Genomic DNA, 18,848 nt, shown 5'->3' on the forward strand with positions numbered 1-18,848 from the left:
TTACTTTGTTGTTCATGAACCCATCTGATCTTTTGATCATATCCTGATGGACGGAGCAGGGAGGTGAATTCCAAGGCAAGGGTTTACTGAGCAGAAGTAATGTCCTAGAGGCCCTCTTTAGTTAACTTCTGTTGGTGTGTCCAGTTTCCAAAACAGATATTATGGCATTGCATAAAGAAAAAGCAGAAAATAGAGGTGAAAAGTTTCTGTCCATCTTTTTTTGAAAGCTTTGCATTTTGAAGAAGTCTCTGTGTATGTATCTACATACCAAACATTTTTGTAAGCTCCTTTTAATTTTGGTACAGTTATTTCTGGTGCTAGACAAGCTACCAAATAGGTAGTTAACCCATAGTCTTAGGCTGGTTTGGATAAAATGGATGAAGCCCTTATGGTTTGTGGTGGTTGTTCCATTGAGATAAGGATGGTTTGAAGTGACCTCTAAAAAACAGTGTGGGAAAGGATGGAACAGTGAGCATGGTGATAGGGGCGAGCAACTATTTTTTGAAGACAGAGTATCTCAAAATGTCACTTAATATCTCAAAATCTCGCTTACTTACAGTAAGTGGTGATTTCCCATTAGCCTGCTTGAGGGCCAGAGTTTAACCCCTGGGTCATGTGTCCTTGCTACAGAATAAGCAATGGAGCTGGATGGGCTTTGGAGATTGTCATGGTGAAGAGGTTGGAAGAGTTTGAGCAGAAATTACCTACTTTGCCCAGGCTGCTTTGGTGAATCGATGAGAATAAACAAGTGTGCCAGCAGTTTGTTAGGGTGTCACTGACATCTTGCTTTTTGTTAGTGTTCATGGAAGCACAGATAGAACATCTCTGCTACTCTCTGACACATCAGTCACTCTGGAGGAAACAATCCATTTATTAACCGTTTGGATATTTTTTCTTCCCTGATTTCAATCTAAATTATAATTTTCCATGTGCATATTGCTTGAACCAACTTTTCAAGACAGCAGTTCCCCATCTCTCCCACCTCCTGCTTTGCGTAGGTCATGAAACATTTGCTGACTTAAAATGATGTTTATTAGTGACTTTGAAAACTGAGTAGGCTGGTAACTAGGATACAGTGGGTAAGTGGAAGGAGGGTGGCAGCATATTGAAGTGATCACTGTTGCAAGCATTGGCTGTGATGAAGAATATTGAAGAATAAGAGAGTTAATTCTCCTTTTGCCCCTAGGCCTGAAAAAATGTAGTCAGTCTTTACCTGCTTTTAGTCTCAGGGGACAAAACACTCCCTCAAGGATCTTAGGATAAAGATTTAACATGGTGAGGCAGAAGAAGGTGGCTCAGTTTTATGTTGTTGCTTTCCATGGGTACATAGAGGGGGACCCTGAAGGGTCCTGAACACGGGTGTGTGTGGCAGGGCAAGAAGGGTGCAGCTTCAGGTAGCACATGAAATGTATGAGCTGCTCCTTAGTCTGGTGACCAGAAGCTCCTCCAAGTGTGCTGTTCCTAGTGCTGGCTGCCAGGCCTGGCTGTCCTCTGGTGGAAATGTGACCCTGTAGAAAGGCAGGGATGTGTGAGTCCTTTCCTGTAATTGTACTATGGCACCAGTAGACGGTTCTGCTGGCTCTTTGAGCTTGCTCTGTTCAGGATATACTCAGCTGTATTTTAGCTGTGAGTAATGCAGAGGCTATTCTGCTTTTCTTTTGTATGCCCCATTCACACAACTGATAAGTAAGCTTCTGTTCACATTGTGTCCCTCTTACGTGTTCTAATGAGTATTTCATTAAAAATAGTTACAGCGCTACTGCTGCTGTCTCCAGTGAGGAATGAGGTGCTCTCCTGGGTGGTTATCTCAGATTCTGCAGGTGCAGGCTGCCTCCTGTATATTTTGAAACAGCCTTGAAAAAGTCATCCACCGCTTTCAAGCCAAAAGACTTCTGCTTTAAAACAACAGTTCCTCTGGAGGAGTAATTTTCCTTTCAGCACCTGATGTACAGAGATCTTTTGAAATCTTAGAGAGGTCAGCCTCTTTGTCAAGAGACACATTTTACACAGACACGTTCAGTTTCATAACAAACATGTTCAGTTTAATAACATACAATTCACCTAAGATCCCTGCTCTGCTGTAATATTGTGGATGTTTTCCCACTGCGCACATGTTTTTCATGCTAATTTATAATCTAGCAGTTTTTTTCTTTTGCACATGCTTTTGAGTATAAGATTGACTAAGATATAGATATCATATGGTGGGACTTCTGTTGGGATCGAAAATTAGATAATAGTTGCAAATGTAATTAAAGGTTAATTAATTCAGATAATTTAATCGGTTGTAGAAAGTAGGAAAATCTTCTAATCCTTTGACTCTCAAATTGTGAGTTTTTTTTGTTTTTTTTTGTTTATGGAGTAGTATCTTTCTTTTGTAGGACAAATGTGCCTTAGAAGTCATTCAAAGTCTTTGTAATGCATTACATAGATGGAAGAAAAGGATAGGAAATTTCTGCTTTAAATGCCAGGTCTAGTTTTGCTGGAGGGAAGTTATTGACATAATGGGGGACAAGAGGCTGATTTGGGACAAATTGAAGCAAGATTTTTCTGTTTGTTTGTTTAGTTAGACTGCCTAAAATAGTTTTTTTCACAGGTACTTTCTCCACAAAAGGTTTAGTGCAACACAGTTTAATATATTCTTTTTCTGTGAATTTGAGTGGGGTTATCATTTCAGAGGATGTTAATCTTGCCATAGTATCTTGTCAAATTTTGTGGCATTTTGTTTAAACTGACTAACTAACTTTGGCTGTACACCAGAACATAGTCTAAGCCTGAGGAGAGGTGCAGGGATCACTTTTGAAGGCCCATGCTGTCTTGAAAATAAATAACAAACATAGAGAGCCCTAATACGACAGATTCTATTAATGATATTTTCAAAAGTCTATTGTTGGACCAAGGTCCTGTCTTTCAAAACTGGTGGTCAAAAAGGGAAAATTCCCTAGTATGAGCTGGAAAATCTCAAGAGATAAAGGAAACCCTTCCCTGTAGGGCTCAAACTTACTACAGCAGTAGGAAGAAGGACTTACAGACTAAATTAAATTTAGAGTGACTAAATCTGCAGCAAGAAAATTCAAAATAATACAGCATAAACTTGATGTGACATATCCATGTGCTAATAATATCAAGCGTGTGCAAAGAATAGTTTGTATGAATAAAGAATGAAAATAAAGATATATATCAGAAGAAAGGCACGTAATTAAATTTAAGGATAAATAATATAATGAAGGAAATCTGTCTCATTAGGGTGAAAGTGTTGCCTCATTTGAAAGGCTGTGTTCCTTTCTTGAACCTGTTTCACAAAGGAAGTTCCTGTCTGAAGATGCCTGAACTGTATTTGTGACATTGTGGGGGTGCTGAGGACATCTTTTACTTTCTTACGGGATTAATTTGTACAACATATGTAATTTGTATTATTTGGTTTTGATTTTATCATACTAAGCAATGTTTACATCTCTTACCTACTTGACACTTGAGCAGTTTTACTGAGGCAAAAAGAAATATAAAAAACTCATCTGTGTCTTGCATATATATTGTCTGATTCTGTAACCTCTCAGTCTGGTGAAAGCTAAATTTACCTAAGCAGCTTTTAGTGGTTGCTCATATATTCTAGATTCTTCATGGTCTAATCATATTCCATATCTAAAGGATATTGCACACTCCTTTCCACATTGCTCTATGTGCCAAGCAGTTGGGATTGAGCGATAGGCATGCAGTGGTCTCTGCTACATTGAAAAATTCAGATATTTTTGAACTGCCCTGTTGCTCAGGTCCCTCCCCATCTCAGAGGTGACAAACATCCCTTTGGAGTGGCTTGCACTTGAGTTTTCATTTTTTCCTGCTTTAATGGACAGACTAAAGATTTGCAAGGTGATCAGAATTAGTAGATCTCACTCTGCAGATGGTTTGAAGGTGCTAGTAGCTGAGTTCCAAGTATTTCTGAGGCTTTACCAAGAGCATTTGAGGAGTTCCTGATCTATTTTGCCAAAAAATTGCTTGTGTGATCTAAGGGAAAGCTTTATTCTTTCTTTGTGTATTGAGTGCTGTTTAGTTCTCTGTACATAAGGCCTTGACCGCTTCAGGAAACTAAAGTAGTTATGCTTTAATAGTTTCTCCCTACAAAAAAGTAAATTGCAGCTGTTCTTCTGGAAGTGGTTAGGAACTCCCACACTCTGGTTCATAGTAGGTTGGCATTAGTTTGTGCCAAGAGCTACTGTCAGTGAAATTATTATTGTTCCCAAGAGGTCACGTAACGGAGTGCTGCCAATACAAACCACAGCACTGCAGAGCCTCAAACTGTTAAGGCTGTAATGCAGAATTCTTTAAGCAGAGCTTCTTCACCCACCCTCAAGGCTGCTCCTGCTCTCAGAAAACCTCAGAAGCAAGAAAAGCAGAAGTTGGTGGTTTTACTCTAGATTTGTTGCGCTTTAAATGTCCTGTAGATATTTGAACTTAGACTGGGGCTTCCCTGGGTATATGGAGGAGAGCTTGTGAGCTTCTAGCCCTTAGCTGGTAGCAGATTTTTACCTGTGGCTCTCAAAGTGCTTCCAGAGTGTGCTCATGGTCATTGCCATTGCATGGGAAGGGAAATGCCTCACTGAAAGTTGTGACCACACCACGTTCAGGAGTAAAACTGAGGTACACTGAACAGTCTGGTGCTTTTCCCAGTTGGCCACTTGAGAAATCAGAAAATCAGTTTCTCAGAAACAAAGAGGAAATAGTTTGAATATCTTGTACCAGAAAGGAGTAACTGTGCTCTCCTAGTAGGAAAAAGGTTTGGGAAATTACTGGGTGATGCACCTTCTGTGCAGGCAGTGGTAAAAGCAGGGCTCTCTGGGAGCAGAGACATTAAATTATAGAGATATTAAAAGCATACCTTTGTGCACTTGTAAACCCAATCATGGACAATCTGTGTGCAGCCTATTAAAAGAAAATTTAAAGGAAGTTGCTAGAAAGACAGGCATTTTTCAAAAAGTAAACTGCAAGTGCAGTTTACTGGGAAGTATTTTCATAAATCATAATCAGAATACAGAATTTTGATTTTGTCTTTTTATACTTGAAACATTAAAGATCCTTTAGTTATTGAAAACTATAAAACTGTTTCTTTAATTATAAATTGCTTCTGAATGAATGAAGATTTTAATTGATTTTCTTATTCAATAATATATGCACTCTGTATTGACATTTTTAGCCATTTGTCGTCATCGTTCACAGCTGATTTCCTGACTATTTGCTAATATTTGGGGTTTTGTTCCTGCATCTGCGTTCACTGAAATAGCTGCAGCAATCTTGGATATTTTTGCCCTTCTGCTGTTTGCTAGAATTCTTGTGGCGGAGGTGAGCATTCTTGCCACTGGGTTTTGGGGGTGGTTCATCTGAAGGCTCCTGAGTCTGTGCTGGCAAAAATCAAGTACCCAGCCATGCTGCTTTTGCCTGACACCGAAGAGGGAACATTTGAACTTACACCTACATGGTGGGTGGTTGGTAATGACAGGCAAGATGAATCACTTAATTGATTATCTGCTTTAAATATTTTATTATATTTAACCTCTGAAAAATGTGGCTTGCTGAAGGTCAGGTTCTGGCACCACTATTATCTGCAGTAATGTTGACATCTGGGGTACCCCAGCAATTGAGACCTACCACAGTGAGTAATGGGATGGGGAGAATTTTGGTGGAAAGCTAACATGAAAATCTGTGATTTTAGGAGCCTCTTTTTAAATGCAGAATGCACCTAGAAATGTACTTCTGGTTGCCCTGAAGCTCCACAGACTTTTTCTCCCATGCTTGGTACAGCCAGTTGGAATAGCAGAATTAAATTGTCTGGGAGTGATGGAGCAGGAGACAATTACAGAAATATTTGGGTGTTAAGGGAACTCCAGGATATTGTTTGATCTAACCCCTGCTCAGTGCAGGACAAAATTCAAATCCAGAGAAGTTGTGCAGGATGCTGTTGGTAAAGTTACAAAAGCTCCAGGAAGAAAATTTTACAACCTGAGTATTTATTCTTGTGTTTGACACACAATTTCCTCATAAATTTATTTTTACTAATGCATGCTTGTAAGTCAGGCTTCCTGGCTTCCAGAATGCCTTTGCTAAGAAGATGTGCTGTGCTGCTTTCTTTCTTTTTTTTTTTTTCATTTGGAAATGTGTCATGAGAAGGTATTTTGTCGACAACACAAGAAACATGTCAGCAGAGGTACTTTGAAAAGCTTTTAAGTATGTAGACAATCTGCATTTTCCTACTCCTGATATCTCTTTTAACTGTTTTGTTGGTGTCTTCATTTTGATTTAGCTGAAAAATAAACAATGACCTGTCACTGGGAACATCGTTTTAATTGTAGTCTGAAATATCCAGTCCACATTCTTTTGAAAGCTCCAGATAGTGTACTATCAAATTATAATTTGCATAATTAGAAATATTAGCTGCTACAAGAAATTTTAGCAATCTCTAAAACCCCCTCTAAAACCCATCTTCTTTTATGTGCTGCCCCTCAGATCAAAACCAGAGCAGATGCTGGTGGCCAGGGACACAAATGTAGATGACAAAGACCATCTACTGTATTTATTAGCTGCTAAGTTTTAAAAAGATATTAAGTATGACAATATTGTTAAATGTTTATGGTGACAGTCTTTGCAGTGCCTATTTTTTTACTGGAAGAAAGGGAGGATACTGCTTTCCTGTGAAATGTTGCTGACAGCCAGGAAGAGTGAAATGCACTGGGAATTTTGAAAGGTAACATTAGGAAATGTATGGCCGAACTGGCAAATGAGAGCACAAATGCTGCAATAAAGTTTAGTTAGCGAAGGAACGTGAATAGGCAATTAAGTGTACTCTGCATATTTTAATGTTATATAATGTGAGGTAAAAAGCAGTAAAATTCTAATAATTTCTTTTCATATTTAATGAAATCTCACTGCAAACTTTGTATTAGCATATGAGTTGAAATGTCCATTCTCTCTTTATAAGAAAGAGAAATCTTGTGTAAACTGTTTCTGTATTACAACTATGCCCATACAGTCTACAGTTGTAGATGATATGGGAATTGTGTTTTGCTTCAGCTGATGCATTTATGTGAACATGGAGTTGGAAGTGAAGTTCCCCATTGCTGACACCCTTGAATTTTGTACTGTCATTTTTTGCGAGCATAGTTAACTTCCTTTTTATGTTGACAGAGCAATGTCCCTGCTCTGTCAACATAGAAAGGATTTATGAGATGTGCTTTATGCCATCATTCCTTGGATAGTTTTAATGTAGCATAAACAAATGCTTCCTCTGAGCACAGCTGCCCCTCCCTGCCTCCCTCCTTGTCCCACAGCCTTCGCCTGTGCCCCCGCTGCTCGCCCTGCTGGGGATCATGTTTGTGTGGCTCCCCAGTGACCGCACCGAGGGAAACCATCTCTGTTCAATGAGTCTCTATTTAATGAGCCAAGTCAAAGCCATTGCCCTTTGGCTTGGTTCAGGACGTGGCTTCATGGACACGCGTGGAAGCACAAAGGAGAAGAGGGGCGGGAACGGGAAGCTGAAGCAGGAGGTGTAGAGAGGTTGTGACCTGCTTGTCAGCAGCAGTATTTCAGGATATTTAATCTGATCATGGAACTCATCATTAGCCGGAGGGTGGCTGTCTCCTTTCTTTAGTAACATAAAGTTCCTAACCAAGGTATCGATACCCCTTCTGCTGGCTCACCACTCCTCCCTTTCTCTCAGTCTGGGTGGGTGTCAGGATGCTGCAGGTTTATTTGAGGCACAGGATAAAGATGGAAGAGCCTGTGTTGGTGCCTTCCTGAAGCTGGATCTATCCTGGGGTTTTTGCTATGGTAGGACAGAGGAAGAGGGTGAAGAGAAACCAGCCAGCCCCACTATATTGTCTTCTATGATATTCTTTTCTTTAATTAGCTTCTTTTAGGCATAGAAAAGGGCATTGAGAATAAATGTTGCTCTTGCACACTAAATTACACTTCTTGCTAGGCTCCAGAGACTTTGAAAGTGGAAGGTTTATGCCAGATTAAGTAAAAATTAGTTTTGTTTGAAGCATAAACCCATTCAGCCATATTTAGTTTGCTAGGTATTGGAAAATAAAGAAATGCTTCTAAGTGCATAGCTTTCCTAACTTTCATTGACTCAGAAATAAGTCTTTAAACATAAAGAGTGCTGCTTGTCTTTTTAAAGAGCATCCATTTTCTTCTCACATCCCTTTCTGTTTTGAAGGAAGTGAGAATGAACCATGGGTTATGGGTTTCCCCTTTGTGAAATAACTTATTTTGTAAGTTCTTTTTATACAGAAAACAGATTATACAGAAAACAGACAATACCTCCTTGGTTTTCTTTCATTAATGACTCATTTGGGTTTCTCCAGAGAGCTTTTCAGGCTCATCTGGGAACCCTAAATTGCAAGCTCTTCTGAATACAGATTTTTCTTTTTACAGCTTTTTGACCTTTTTATGCTACACTTATGTGTATGAAGTTTAAAATGATCAGGGGAAGAGCTTTCCTTTATAAAAAAGATCCTTTATAAAGGGTTTTATATTTAATCTTAAGTAAATATTAATGCAGAGAACTGTCACATTGGTTATTCTTCATTACCCGTGAATTCTGACAGTGTATTTCAAGTGGAGCAGTGGGGGAAGGTTGTTTGTTACAAATATTATTGGCAGAAAGTCAGGCATATTCTATGATTTCATATGAATGATATCTGCTGAAAGTCAGCTAGCTTCCCAACCAACTCTGCTTGCTGTGCCTTAGCAACAGGAAAAAATCTGTTGCCACATGGAAACAGATTTGGATTCATGACAACACTCCCTATATCCAGCCACCTTCAAACAACGGTAGTGTTTCCTCTACTAAACACAACACCCGTGTCTTACTTCTGCTTAAAACAACTGTCATTTAGACAGTAGCAGGTGATGTCAAATGCAAAAAATTCAAACGTGCAAAAGTGATAAGTGTAATTTTTTGCTCCCTTCCCCCACTTCTTGCCTGGCACGAGTAAGCACTGGGAATAAATGGGCATTTACTCCTGCAGAAATTACTGCCTTCTTGTGTTGCAGGTTGAGGAGGGTGTGCCAGGCAGGTACAGCCCAGCTTTGTTTCAGGATTTGTGTTCAGATCAGGCCTAGAGTGGAGACTCTCTCATTATTGTAGCTGCTTGCTTTTAGCAACTCTAGCAAAAGAAATCTTTTTGATAAAAAACCCCCATGGGGTTTTATCATTTGTAACAGTTGCAGTGGTTTCTGTTACTCTTATGGTATTATCATTGTCATGGTTCATAACAAGAGAACAAAATCTGGTTGAGATACAAATAATTACTTTTTGATTTGTACGTGGAGTGGGAGAGAAGCCTGAGGGAAATTAAATAAATACCTCTGGTGAATTTTTAAATTTTTTCCTGAGCCACTGTATTCTTAGAGCTGAATGATCATTGGAGAGAAAAGGACAAGCAGATGATTGTTTTTGAGAGTGAATTTGTATTCAGCTTTATTTGTGATCCTTTTCCATATGCCCTCATGGTTGGAATGTAGGAAGTTTCCAGCATGAGTACTTGTGAAAGTGTATTTTAGGTTTGGATGCTTAAATTCTTTTTGGATGTGTGTCTGAATATATAATTTCCTTTGTGATTACATTAGCCAATTTAGGATTCAGGTGTTGAGTAGTTGCAGAGATCCCCCTGTTGGGGAATAGAAATGATCTCATTACCAGGTAGTCTGTGCTACACCATGTGCATTTCAAAATGAGATGAGTTTTTGTTCAGGCTATTTATATTTAAGGAATAACAACACTGAAGCATTTGCTTACTTTTAAGTATATTAAGTAATACAGTTTGAAATGCACGAGTGTTATACTAAATTCTTTAGGGACGCAGTGACAGTGCCCTGAAACTATGAACAATTGTTTTGTTATATATGTACATAACAAAAATGTTTCTAGAACTGCCCAGCAACATGGAGTTGATCATGGGCATGTTTGCAAATTAAGCTCTGATCAAACAGACAAATATTGATGCGTGTGTTGTAAACTGAAAGCAGGTAAAGTTTGATTGCACATTACAAATTCCAAAGCACAGAAATTATGCTCATACTTTAGAAACATAACCAGTGAAAAACCTATATGTTTGAAAAATCTGGAGTGGAAGCTTGAACAATTTACTGGGGAAGACAAGCCATGATTTTGCCTTTCCTCATTTCTCTTAGTTTCAAAATAAATCCCAGTTTAGAAGATTTAGTAGAAGGAATAATCCTGACCAAAAATGAAGTTCTTCCTTCCCATTTTTTTTTTCTTGCTAACTGCGCATGAGTTTCAGATGCTCTTAGAAGAAAGGCAAAACATTTCTGTTCCACATTTGAATTTATTATTTCCCTACAATTTCTATAGCCTCTTTGAGGTGTTACATCATGACTTCTAGTGTAGACAGGTTGCTGGCTGCTACCACTGCACTAAATCCCAGCTGAGGAAAGCACTTGAACTGGAGCTCGAAGCACTCTTAACTTTGTTTCTTTCTGAGCATGCTGGTGATTAAATTGCTAGCAGATGTACAGAGCCTTGCTGAGGCTACTGTGACTGCAGTGCTGGCAATGGCAGAAATATCAGCAGTTGTTGGAACAGCTTGGGCAGGAGGCGAAGCACAAGCAACTTGTAGGCAAGTCATTCTCCCAAGCTGAGATGTGGCCAAAGCAAAATCCCAGGTCTAAAAATGAGGACAAAATTCAAATGTATCTCCAAAATATATGACTAATTCCATGCTCTACAGTACCATTAGCCCTTGAACAGAACATTAACCAGGTTGTGGTAAATGCACAGGGAGTTGCTGTAGTGGACCCAGTTCTATACTCTCCCAAGGAAGGAACTAAGTCAGAATCATACAGAAAGATACGGCTTGTTCTTTCCAGTGGAGCCATTAATATACTTGTTGTGGGGGAATTTCTTTCCAAACTTCTAAAAAATCAGTTTGTGATGATATATTAAAATATTGTCATCTGTATCTTCGCATGCTTAACTTTCAGTAATGTCAGAAATTTTCAACTTGTTTTAAAAATAACTGTACAGTTGAAGCAATACTAATTTAAACTTAGGTATAGACTTTGCATAGTATGATTAGTGATTAAATTAGCCTCTGTTTCTAAAACTCTACCTGGCATATTTAATTCTTTGGTTTATAGTTCTGTAAGCTGATAATATAGATTATAGATAAATATTTCCTTCTGGTTGTTTCAATTACTCGCTCTTCACTTTATTTTAATCCTCACATTCTTTTCATGTTATTACTCCTAGTGATTTTAATGATTTTAAATACCACAGTATTTACTGCTTTATAATGTTTTCCAATTTCAGACTAAATTTTCTGTGGTGTATTCTGATTTGATACTAGCAGTCCTATTCCAAAACCTTCTCCTGTCCCAGCTGTCCTCTCCTGTCAAATGCAGGTTGTGTCCCCAAGCTAGGATGCTGCCTAGCTTGGGGACACATCCCTGTGCCATGTTCGTAGTTCAGACTCTGGAATTGTCCAGCCCACAGGACCCGCTTATTTCTTCCTGCATCCCCAGCAGGGAAAAGATGAAGCTGCTTATGCACACCTACTCATGTATGATGGGACAGCCCTTATGGAGGGCACCCAGTGCTCTGGATCTCCTGCCCACATATTGTCTTCTGTCCCACCACACGTGCTGCTTTAGCTGTCTGTCCTCTCCCTGACATGGGGCTTGGCAAAGCTTCTCCTCAAGCTGGCGAAGAGGCATGTGAGGATGCCAGGGTGGCAGTAGCTAGAAAGCAGCACTTGGCGTGGGCATCAGTAACTGTTCCAAGGTACTTTTCATGAGAGATGAGCTGTTTGCTTGATGACTAATTAATTTGCTTTAAAAGCAAATTTTGGCTCATTCTTAGAGGGATTTGCAAATGTATTTTGTATGTGTATCAAAATAATTCTGAGGGAGCAGCCTATGTTCACCAGATATCTTCAGGGAGGAGTGGTGCTTCTCCAACAGAGCCACCCAAAAGCTGGGGTCTTTAAAGATAGGCTGGACCACTTATCCACTGTCTTTTCCTCTCCTGTAGACAACTGCCCAGTTTGTCCCCAACATCCAAAGCAGTCTGCTATATAGAGGTGTGCTCAGTACCTAATATTTATTGAGGCAGGTTAAAAAAAAGAAAAAAAAAAAAGAAAAAAAAAAAAAACCCAGGATTTATCGTGGTAGCTAGGTTAAAATTTTTATTTAGGATAAAATTCCTAAATTTCTGTGATCATTTCAGCCTAACTGCAGTGAGTGTTTCATAATTATACGGGCTGCACTAATATTAAAATTAAAGATCATTTTTTCTATTCCAGAAAGCCACTTCTGTTTTGTTCTATTTTCTCCTTTCCAGTTTCTATTTTCTTATGCTTCATCTTTGCTCCACATTGATATAGGTCCAGACTGCCACCAAAAAGCCATTGTCCTGTTCTCCCTCGTCCCTTTTCAGGGAATTCCTCCTGTCTTCCATACACCAGACCACTTTGTGGTCTGAGGGATAAACTAGAAGTTTGGGGTTTTTTTCTCTACTGGTTTTCAGCATCAGACACCTTTTGCAGACTCCTCAGAATTTCTTCCTAATATTTAGTCTAATTTTACCCTATTTCAGTTTAAAATTATTACCTGTCCTTTAAATTATTAGCTGTCCTTTCACTACACTCCCTGATAAAAAGTCCATCTATGTCCTTCCTGTTGGCCTCCTTTAGATATTGGAAGATACTACAAGATCTCCCTGGAGTCTTCTTTTCTCCAGGCTGAACAACCCCAACTCTCTCAGCTTGTCTCCATGGGAGAGGTGCTCCATTCTCATGATCAATCTAGTGGCCCTCCTCTAGACTTCCTCCAGCAGATCCCCATCTTTATTCTGCTGGAAAGCTGACAAATGAATGCAGTGCTCCAGGTGAGGGTCTCACAAAAGTGTGGTAGAGGTGCAGAATCACCGCCCTCAGCCTGCTGTCCTCCTTCTTTTGATGACGCCCAGGATATAGTTGGGTCATGTCCAGTTTTTCATCCGCCAACACTCCTAAGTCCTCCACAGGGCTGGTTTCAATCCACTTATCTCCCAGCCTGTGTCCAAGTTTGGGATTACCCCAACCCAGGCACAAGACCTAACACTTGGCCTTGTTGAAATACATGAGAACTGCACAGGCCCAGCTCTTAAGGCTGTCCAGGTCTCACTGGATGGAATCCCTTCCCTCTAGATTGTCAGTCACACCACTGAACTTGTCATCCCCAGGCTTGCTGAGGGTGCGCTCAATCCCACTGTCCACGTTCCCATGTTAACATGAGGATGTTAAATAATATGGTCCCAGAGGGACACCACTCATCACTTGTGATCAAACACAGCCATCAAGCCATTGACCACAACTCTTTGAGTGTGTCCATTTCCCACTGAGTAGTCCATCCGTCAAATCCATGTCTCTCCATTTTAGTGACAAGGATATGCTTGGGATAGTATGAAATGTTTTGCACAAGTCCAGGTAGATTATGTCAGTCTCTCTTCTCTTATCCATCACCACTGCAACCCTGTTGTAGAAAGCAACCAAATTCGTCCTTTTTGCTGAGCTTGATCTTATGCTGTCATGTAAGTGCACACTGCAGTACCAGTATTCTCCCTGGGTGACCCTCCCTGTTCTCTGTCAGTGCCAGCCTGGGAAAGAATCAGGGAGCGGGGAAATCAATGTATAAACTTTGACAGCAGTCAGTGAGGCTTGTGGAATGAGAGACTTGGACAGAAACCAAGAGAGGTGGTGTTCTGTAGGGCTGCTGCAGAACCGAGGTGTTAATGACATGCAGGCTAGGAAGAGTAAGTGGGATCCAAGGCAGTGTTGAACTCTTGCAGCATCTTTGTTGGGCACAGGAGAGGGAAATTAGGCTTATATGTTACAGTATTTCCATATGGAGCTGCTGTAATGCATGGAACTACACTAAGGTTTGTGATGAGCGGGGAAGGGTAAACAGAGATAGATGCTTCTGTGGTTCCTTGTCCTTTCCCTTCTTAAAAATTCAGGAACAAGAACACAGGGAGGAAAAAGCAGGTGGTGTTACTGAAATATGGATTCTGTAATTCTTACAGGGTGTGAACGGTGGGGTATTTTTATGATTGAAATATACCAAGTGAGAATTGGATTCTTCTCAAAGCAAGGAATTAATTATGCTGCTTAGAAGTTGGAATAATGTGAGGGAGCACCACATGATCTTCCTGTTGTAGTGCCAGTGCACCTCTACAATCTGCAGTCTTCTTTTCCACTTCCAGGCTTATTTTAGGCAGTGTTTATTTGTGGCTTGTGTGGCTTGTAGTAAGAGAAGTTGCAAGTAATCATCAGTATAGATGATATCTTGTCTTTTAATAGTGACAACATATGGAAGGATCATGATGAGTAAGAGTGGGTTAACCTGATTCTTGTGGAGATGTTTATCCTGTGTCCCTTGAGCACTGGTTCACTGTGAATTTTATAGTTTTAAATCCTAGTCTTTATTGATCAGTGGTAAGATTTTGGCATTTGCATTTCCCTACTGTTAAGACTTATTTTTGACTTTACTTTCTGTCTCTTCAAATATGAATCCTCTCTAAGTTCATTGAGTGATCAATTATTTTCATGTAAAATAGAGCACAGAAAATTAGTCTTTTCTTTGTGCCATACTGCGTAATTGCATTATGTCTCTTGTAATCACTCCTTTGTAAGGTAAATAGTCACAGTCTTTTCTTTCTTTTCTCATATTAAAATTTATCCAAATCCTTTGTTATTCCTACTCCTGTTATTGTCTGAATCCCCTCTGACATTGGAGCATTCATTTCTTGAGACGCTGTTACCAGTGCAACATGTGGCGCTGCAGAGGTAACGCTGATCTACATTAGTTATCTCTCCACTGGTCACCATTTTATTCACTATTTATCCTAATTTCTTTTAACTACAGTTAAGAATTTCATTTAGAAGAGTGGTCTTCTTTGAGAAGGGTTCTGTGACCCTGAGGTGTCTTTACTGAATTGATGAAGTTTGCTTTTAAAACATGTGTAATTACATTTTCTCCTTCTAGTACACACTGATTTCAATGTTGAGTTCATCATGATATTGTCTTTTCATCCAATGTTTTTTAGGTTTATCTTGAGATTCTTCACTGTCATTTTTGATGTTTCCTGACCCAATAATTGCATGTTATCTATAGGCTTTGCCATCTCATTATTCATATTCTTTTCCAGATCAAGAATAAATGAAATTGAAAACACAGAATTGAGTTTACCAAACCTTTTTCCTGATATGAAACAATTATTATTTTGAGACATATGTTATTCAGATGATTCTATAAATTCTTTTTATGCAGATTTCAATAGCTGAAAGACTAGATTGCAGCTACTTTTTTTTCTCCATGCAAAAACCATAACAAACCTAATAGTCTACCAAATTATCTTACAGACCCTGTCCAGAAGAATTTCAAATCCCTATTTGGAAACTCCTTCAAATAAGGTACTTGTGAACCTTCTTTTTAATTCTATTTCATCAAACAAAATGCAAGGAATGTTTTGCCTTCAGTTCAACCTCTTATTCATATCTTTGAAGGTACCTGTGAATGTGACTTGCAGTTAAATCCAGTCAAGAAGTTATCATTTTGTGTGTGTGTTCCAAATCACATCCTACTATTACTAAGTTTGCAAACTGAATTGTTGTTAATTCCAATGTGCACTTGCTTCCCAGCACTTAAATGATTGCACTGTCTCGTTTATTTTTACAGTACTTTGAGAACTCTAGTTTGCATGTCACAAGATTTTGTTCCCTCAGGACTCTTCTATATGCCTTAAAAAACTCCTAAACATAGGAAGCAAACAAACAAAAAGGTGAAACCAAACAGAATCAAATTAGCTCTTTGTGTCACTTGGTGTGTTTTGCTGAGACACTGAGGAAACAGCACAACAGAAGGCCAGGGTAAATTCTTCAGTAAGGAGTGGTACAGAGAGTCTGGATGGAACATGGTTTTATGGAAGACTGAGTTGGGCTGTTTTGGCAGACACATCTGCAGTCTTGAGGTGCAGGGCAGAAATCAGGTGTGGGGAAATCAGAGGTGTGTCCATTCTGAAAGACCACATCCTCCTGGCAATGCATGAATGAACTGGTCTACAGCTATCATAGGAAACCTCTAAAGGTTTTGAACAAAAAGAAAAGACTACGAAATAGTCTTTAAGTGTGTATTAGGCTTGAAATACATTATTTAGCTCAAATACGTAGGAAATTATATTTATTTTAAACTGCATCTGTGTGATTTTGCAATGGTTCATATGTCTTTGCTTTGCTAGAATAACACATTTTCATTTAAATTGTCTTTTGTTCGAAGGTCAAGCTGATGGATAGTTAAACCTCTCCTTTTCTAGGGCAGCAAATCTAAAATCAGCCCAGCTTGTGGGGCACCTACAACCCATGATACAACTGGCAGAAGCTGGGATGCATTTCTTATGAGATTGGGTGCTTGCTTGTCATTTACCTGTGAAGAAGGCATTGCTCAAAGGGAGGGAGCAGACAGTGGCAAGAAAATTTACTACAGCAGGAATAAATCCCTGTTTGTCACAGTTTTCAATTTCTCTTTTCATTCAGATTTATGGAGAAAGTTCTTCCTGTGCTGGGAGAGCTCTCAGGAATATTTTTACTCTACAAGCTTCTGACCTGATTAAAGACAGGGTGTACCTTACTGGCATTTGCAGGTAAATAAAAATAATTTGTTTTAATTAACTTTAAGAGTTTTATATGCATTCATCTGTGCTCTGATTTGACAAAATCAGATTCTGACAGATTCTGTATATGTCACTAAGAATTAAATTTTTTTTAAAAAAATTCTTTAAAGTCTCATGTACCTTAATATCTTTTCTTACATTACAATGTCAGTTGTCAGAAAGCAGCAGTCGCCTGATTGTATATACATTAATTCAATTGCTTATGGTTTTCATATACAATAGTGTTTGTCAGTTATTTTGTTGAAAATAGAGCATTCATTTCAGCCATGGTTTGGAGTTATAAAAGAGCTTAATTGGATTCCAAGATTTAGTGACACAGTGATTTCTGCATGTAATTTATGGAATATTTCTGTAATGAAATATTCCATTGTGTTGCATTGTAGCATAAATGCTTCCTCCTGTTTTCAATTACACCAAAATGTGCAGCTCTCTATTACAGCACTATTTGTTCACACCTGTGTCTAAGAAAAATCCACTACTATTCTTATTTAAATATATACATTTACCAATAACGTGAAAGATTAAGTACATCCTAGAGCAGCATTTAAAGGTCTTACACATATTGTTTAGCTGTACTGATTATGTAATGCTTGGAAAGGAGATAAAAGGCTGAGGCAAAAAGCTGGATTTTATTTATCTCTTATGCAACTTTGAATGACCTTTATGCAGCACAAATTAAAAAATGCTATGTATTGCAAAATATGCTCCATGAAGCAGGTATGTAAGGGAACTTGCTCATCTAACATAAGTCCCCTCACTGTAGCTGGAGGTATCCCCTGAGGCTTGCCAGTGTAATTTCTTCCCTTGAAATGAATAGGTTTACAAAAATTAGCAATTGAGACAAAGAGTTTTCTCTGCTGAACAAAAAGGCTGAGTTTTGATAGCTTTAAAATAGGTCTTTATTATAAAAGAATGTTTTAACATTACTGTAGTTTAAGAAGTGATGTTTTGCTTGTTTTCAGGAGAAGTTGTGTTGGATCAGAACTCGTAGACTGGCTTTTGGAGCAGTGCCCTTTTGTCAAGTGCAGATCTACAGCAGTTGGAGTGTGGCAGCTCCTCCTGGACATGGGCATTATATTGTCAGGTCAGTCCTGCCAGTACTTGCAGTGTGAGGAAGGCTATCCCTTTCTCCTGCACAGGACAAGAGCATGGTTTTGATCAGAGGAGGGGAAGGAAGAAAGCACAGATTGATCCAATTTTCTTGCCAGTTCTTTTTCCTACTATCTTTCTGGGAAGCTCACTTCTATGACCTTTCATTTCATAAATGCCAAAGATCAATCCCTTGTTTTTGGCAATTTCATTCCCTTTTTCATTCCTGTAATTGCCTATTATCAAGTTGCAGACAGGGTGCGTGTCTTTTCCAGACTTTTTTTTTTTCCCCCTCAAGCTATTTTAGGTTTCTCATAAGACAGCAGCTGTTTTAGTCGCTGCAGATCATGGCTTTACCAGATGATTTCTGTAGCTATTAATGATTTTCTTTTCCTCTCTGTTTTCCATAATTTTTAATTACAATGGATTGAGAGAGGCTCCAGCTCCTTGAGATGGTTGTGGGGCCAGGTTCTACCCTGCTGGCTCCAGCTTCCACAGCAAACTGAGGGATTTGGTCCAGCTAATGTGGTTGGTGATAATTACACTGGTAACTAGTTTCTGGATAGATGATGGATTTTACTTAGAGGCTGGGACTACTTAGGTAGCTCAACTCAGGTCATACCCCACCCTGGGGTCTGTGCTAGACATTTAAACTCTTTCTTGTGAAAAGAAGATTTCTGCATATGTACACTGAAAGTGTACTTTAAGGTTTTCTTCAGCTAAACTGACAGCATGTCTGGTCATGCAGTCTGAGCAAGGGCTAAATTAATTGTTGCAGGGTGCTTGTGCTTTTGGCTTTGGACTCTGTCCTTTTTTTCCCATTAAATCCCTTTTTTTTCAGGAAAGAAAACTGATACATCTTCCTATCCAGGTCTAGTCTGCAAATCCAGTAGCCCTGAATTTCAGGAGAAGCTGGAATAATGATGGGCTGCATCCCTATTACTGAATTTTGTTTACTAGTGCCTGACCATTAGTGAAAACAGTTTAGAAACTAATGGAAACTGAGACTCAGAAATCTAAGAAAAAGAGGAAGGTTTTT

At 39.1% G+C, this 18,848-nt stretch overlaps 1 protein-coding gene across 1 annotated transcript in view; it reads left to right on the forward strand.

Moving 5' to 3' along the window:
• The window catches only part of RAPGEF5 (Rap guanine nucleotide exchange factor 5), a 155,566-nt gene that overhangs the window by 12,825 nt on the left and 123,893 nt on the right, over positions 1 to 18,848 (forward strand). Inside the window, exons 2-4 of the mRNA XM_021538260.2 lie at positions 15,414 to 15,464; positions 16,584 to 16,690; positions 17,683 to 17,804. Coding sequence (XP_021393935.2) covers positions 15,414 to 15,464; positions 16,584 to 16,690; positions 17,683 to 17,804 — 280 coding nt within the window. The remainder of the gene's footprint in view (positions 1 to 15,413; positions 15,465 to 16,583; positions 16,691 to 17,682; positions 17,805 to 18,848) is intronic.

This window comes from Lonchura striata, chromosome 1 (assembly GCF_046129695.1).
Source record: "Lonchura striata isolate bLonStr1 chromosome 1, bLonStr1.mat, whole genome shotgun sequence".
Classification (NCBI taxonomy): domain Eukaryota; kingdom Metazoa; phylum Chordata; class Aves; order Passeriformes; family Estrildidae; genus Lonchura; species Lonchura striata.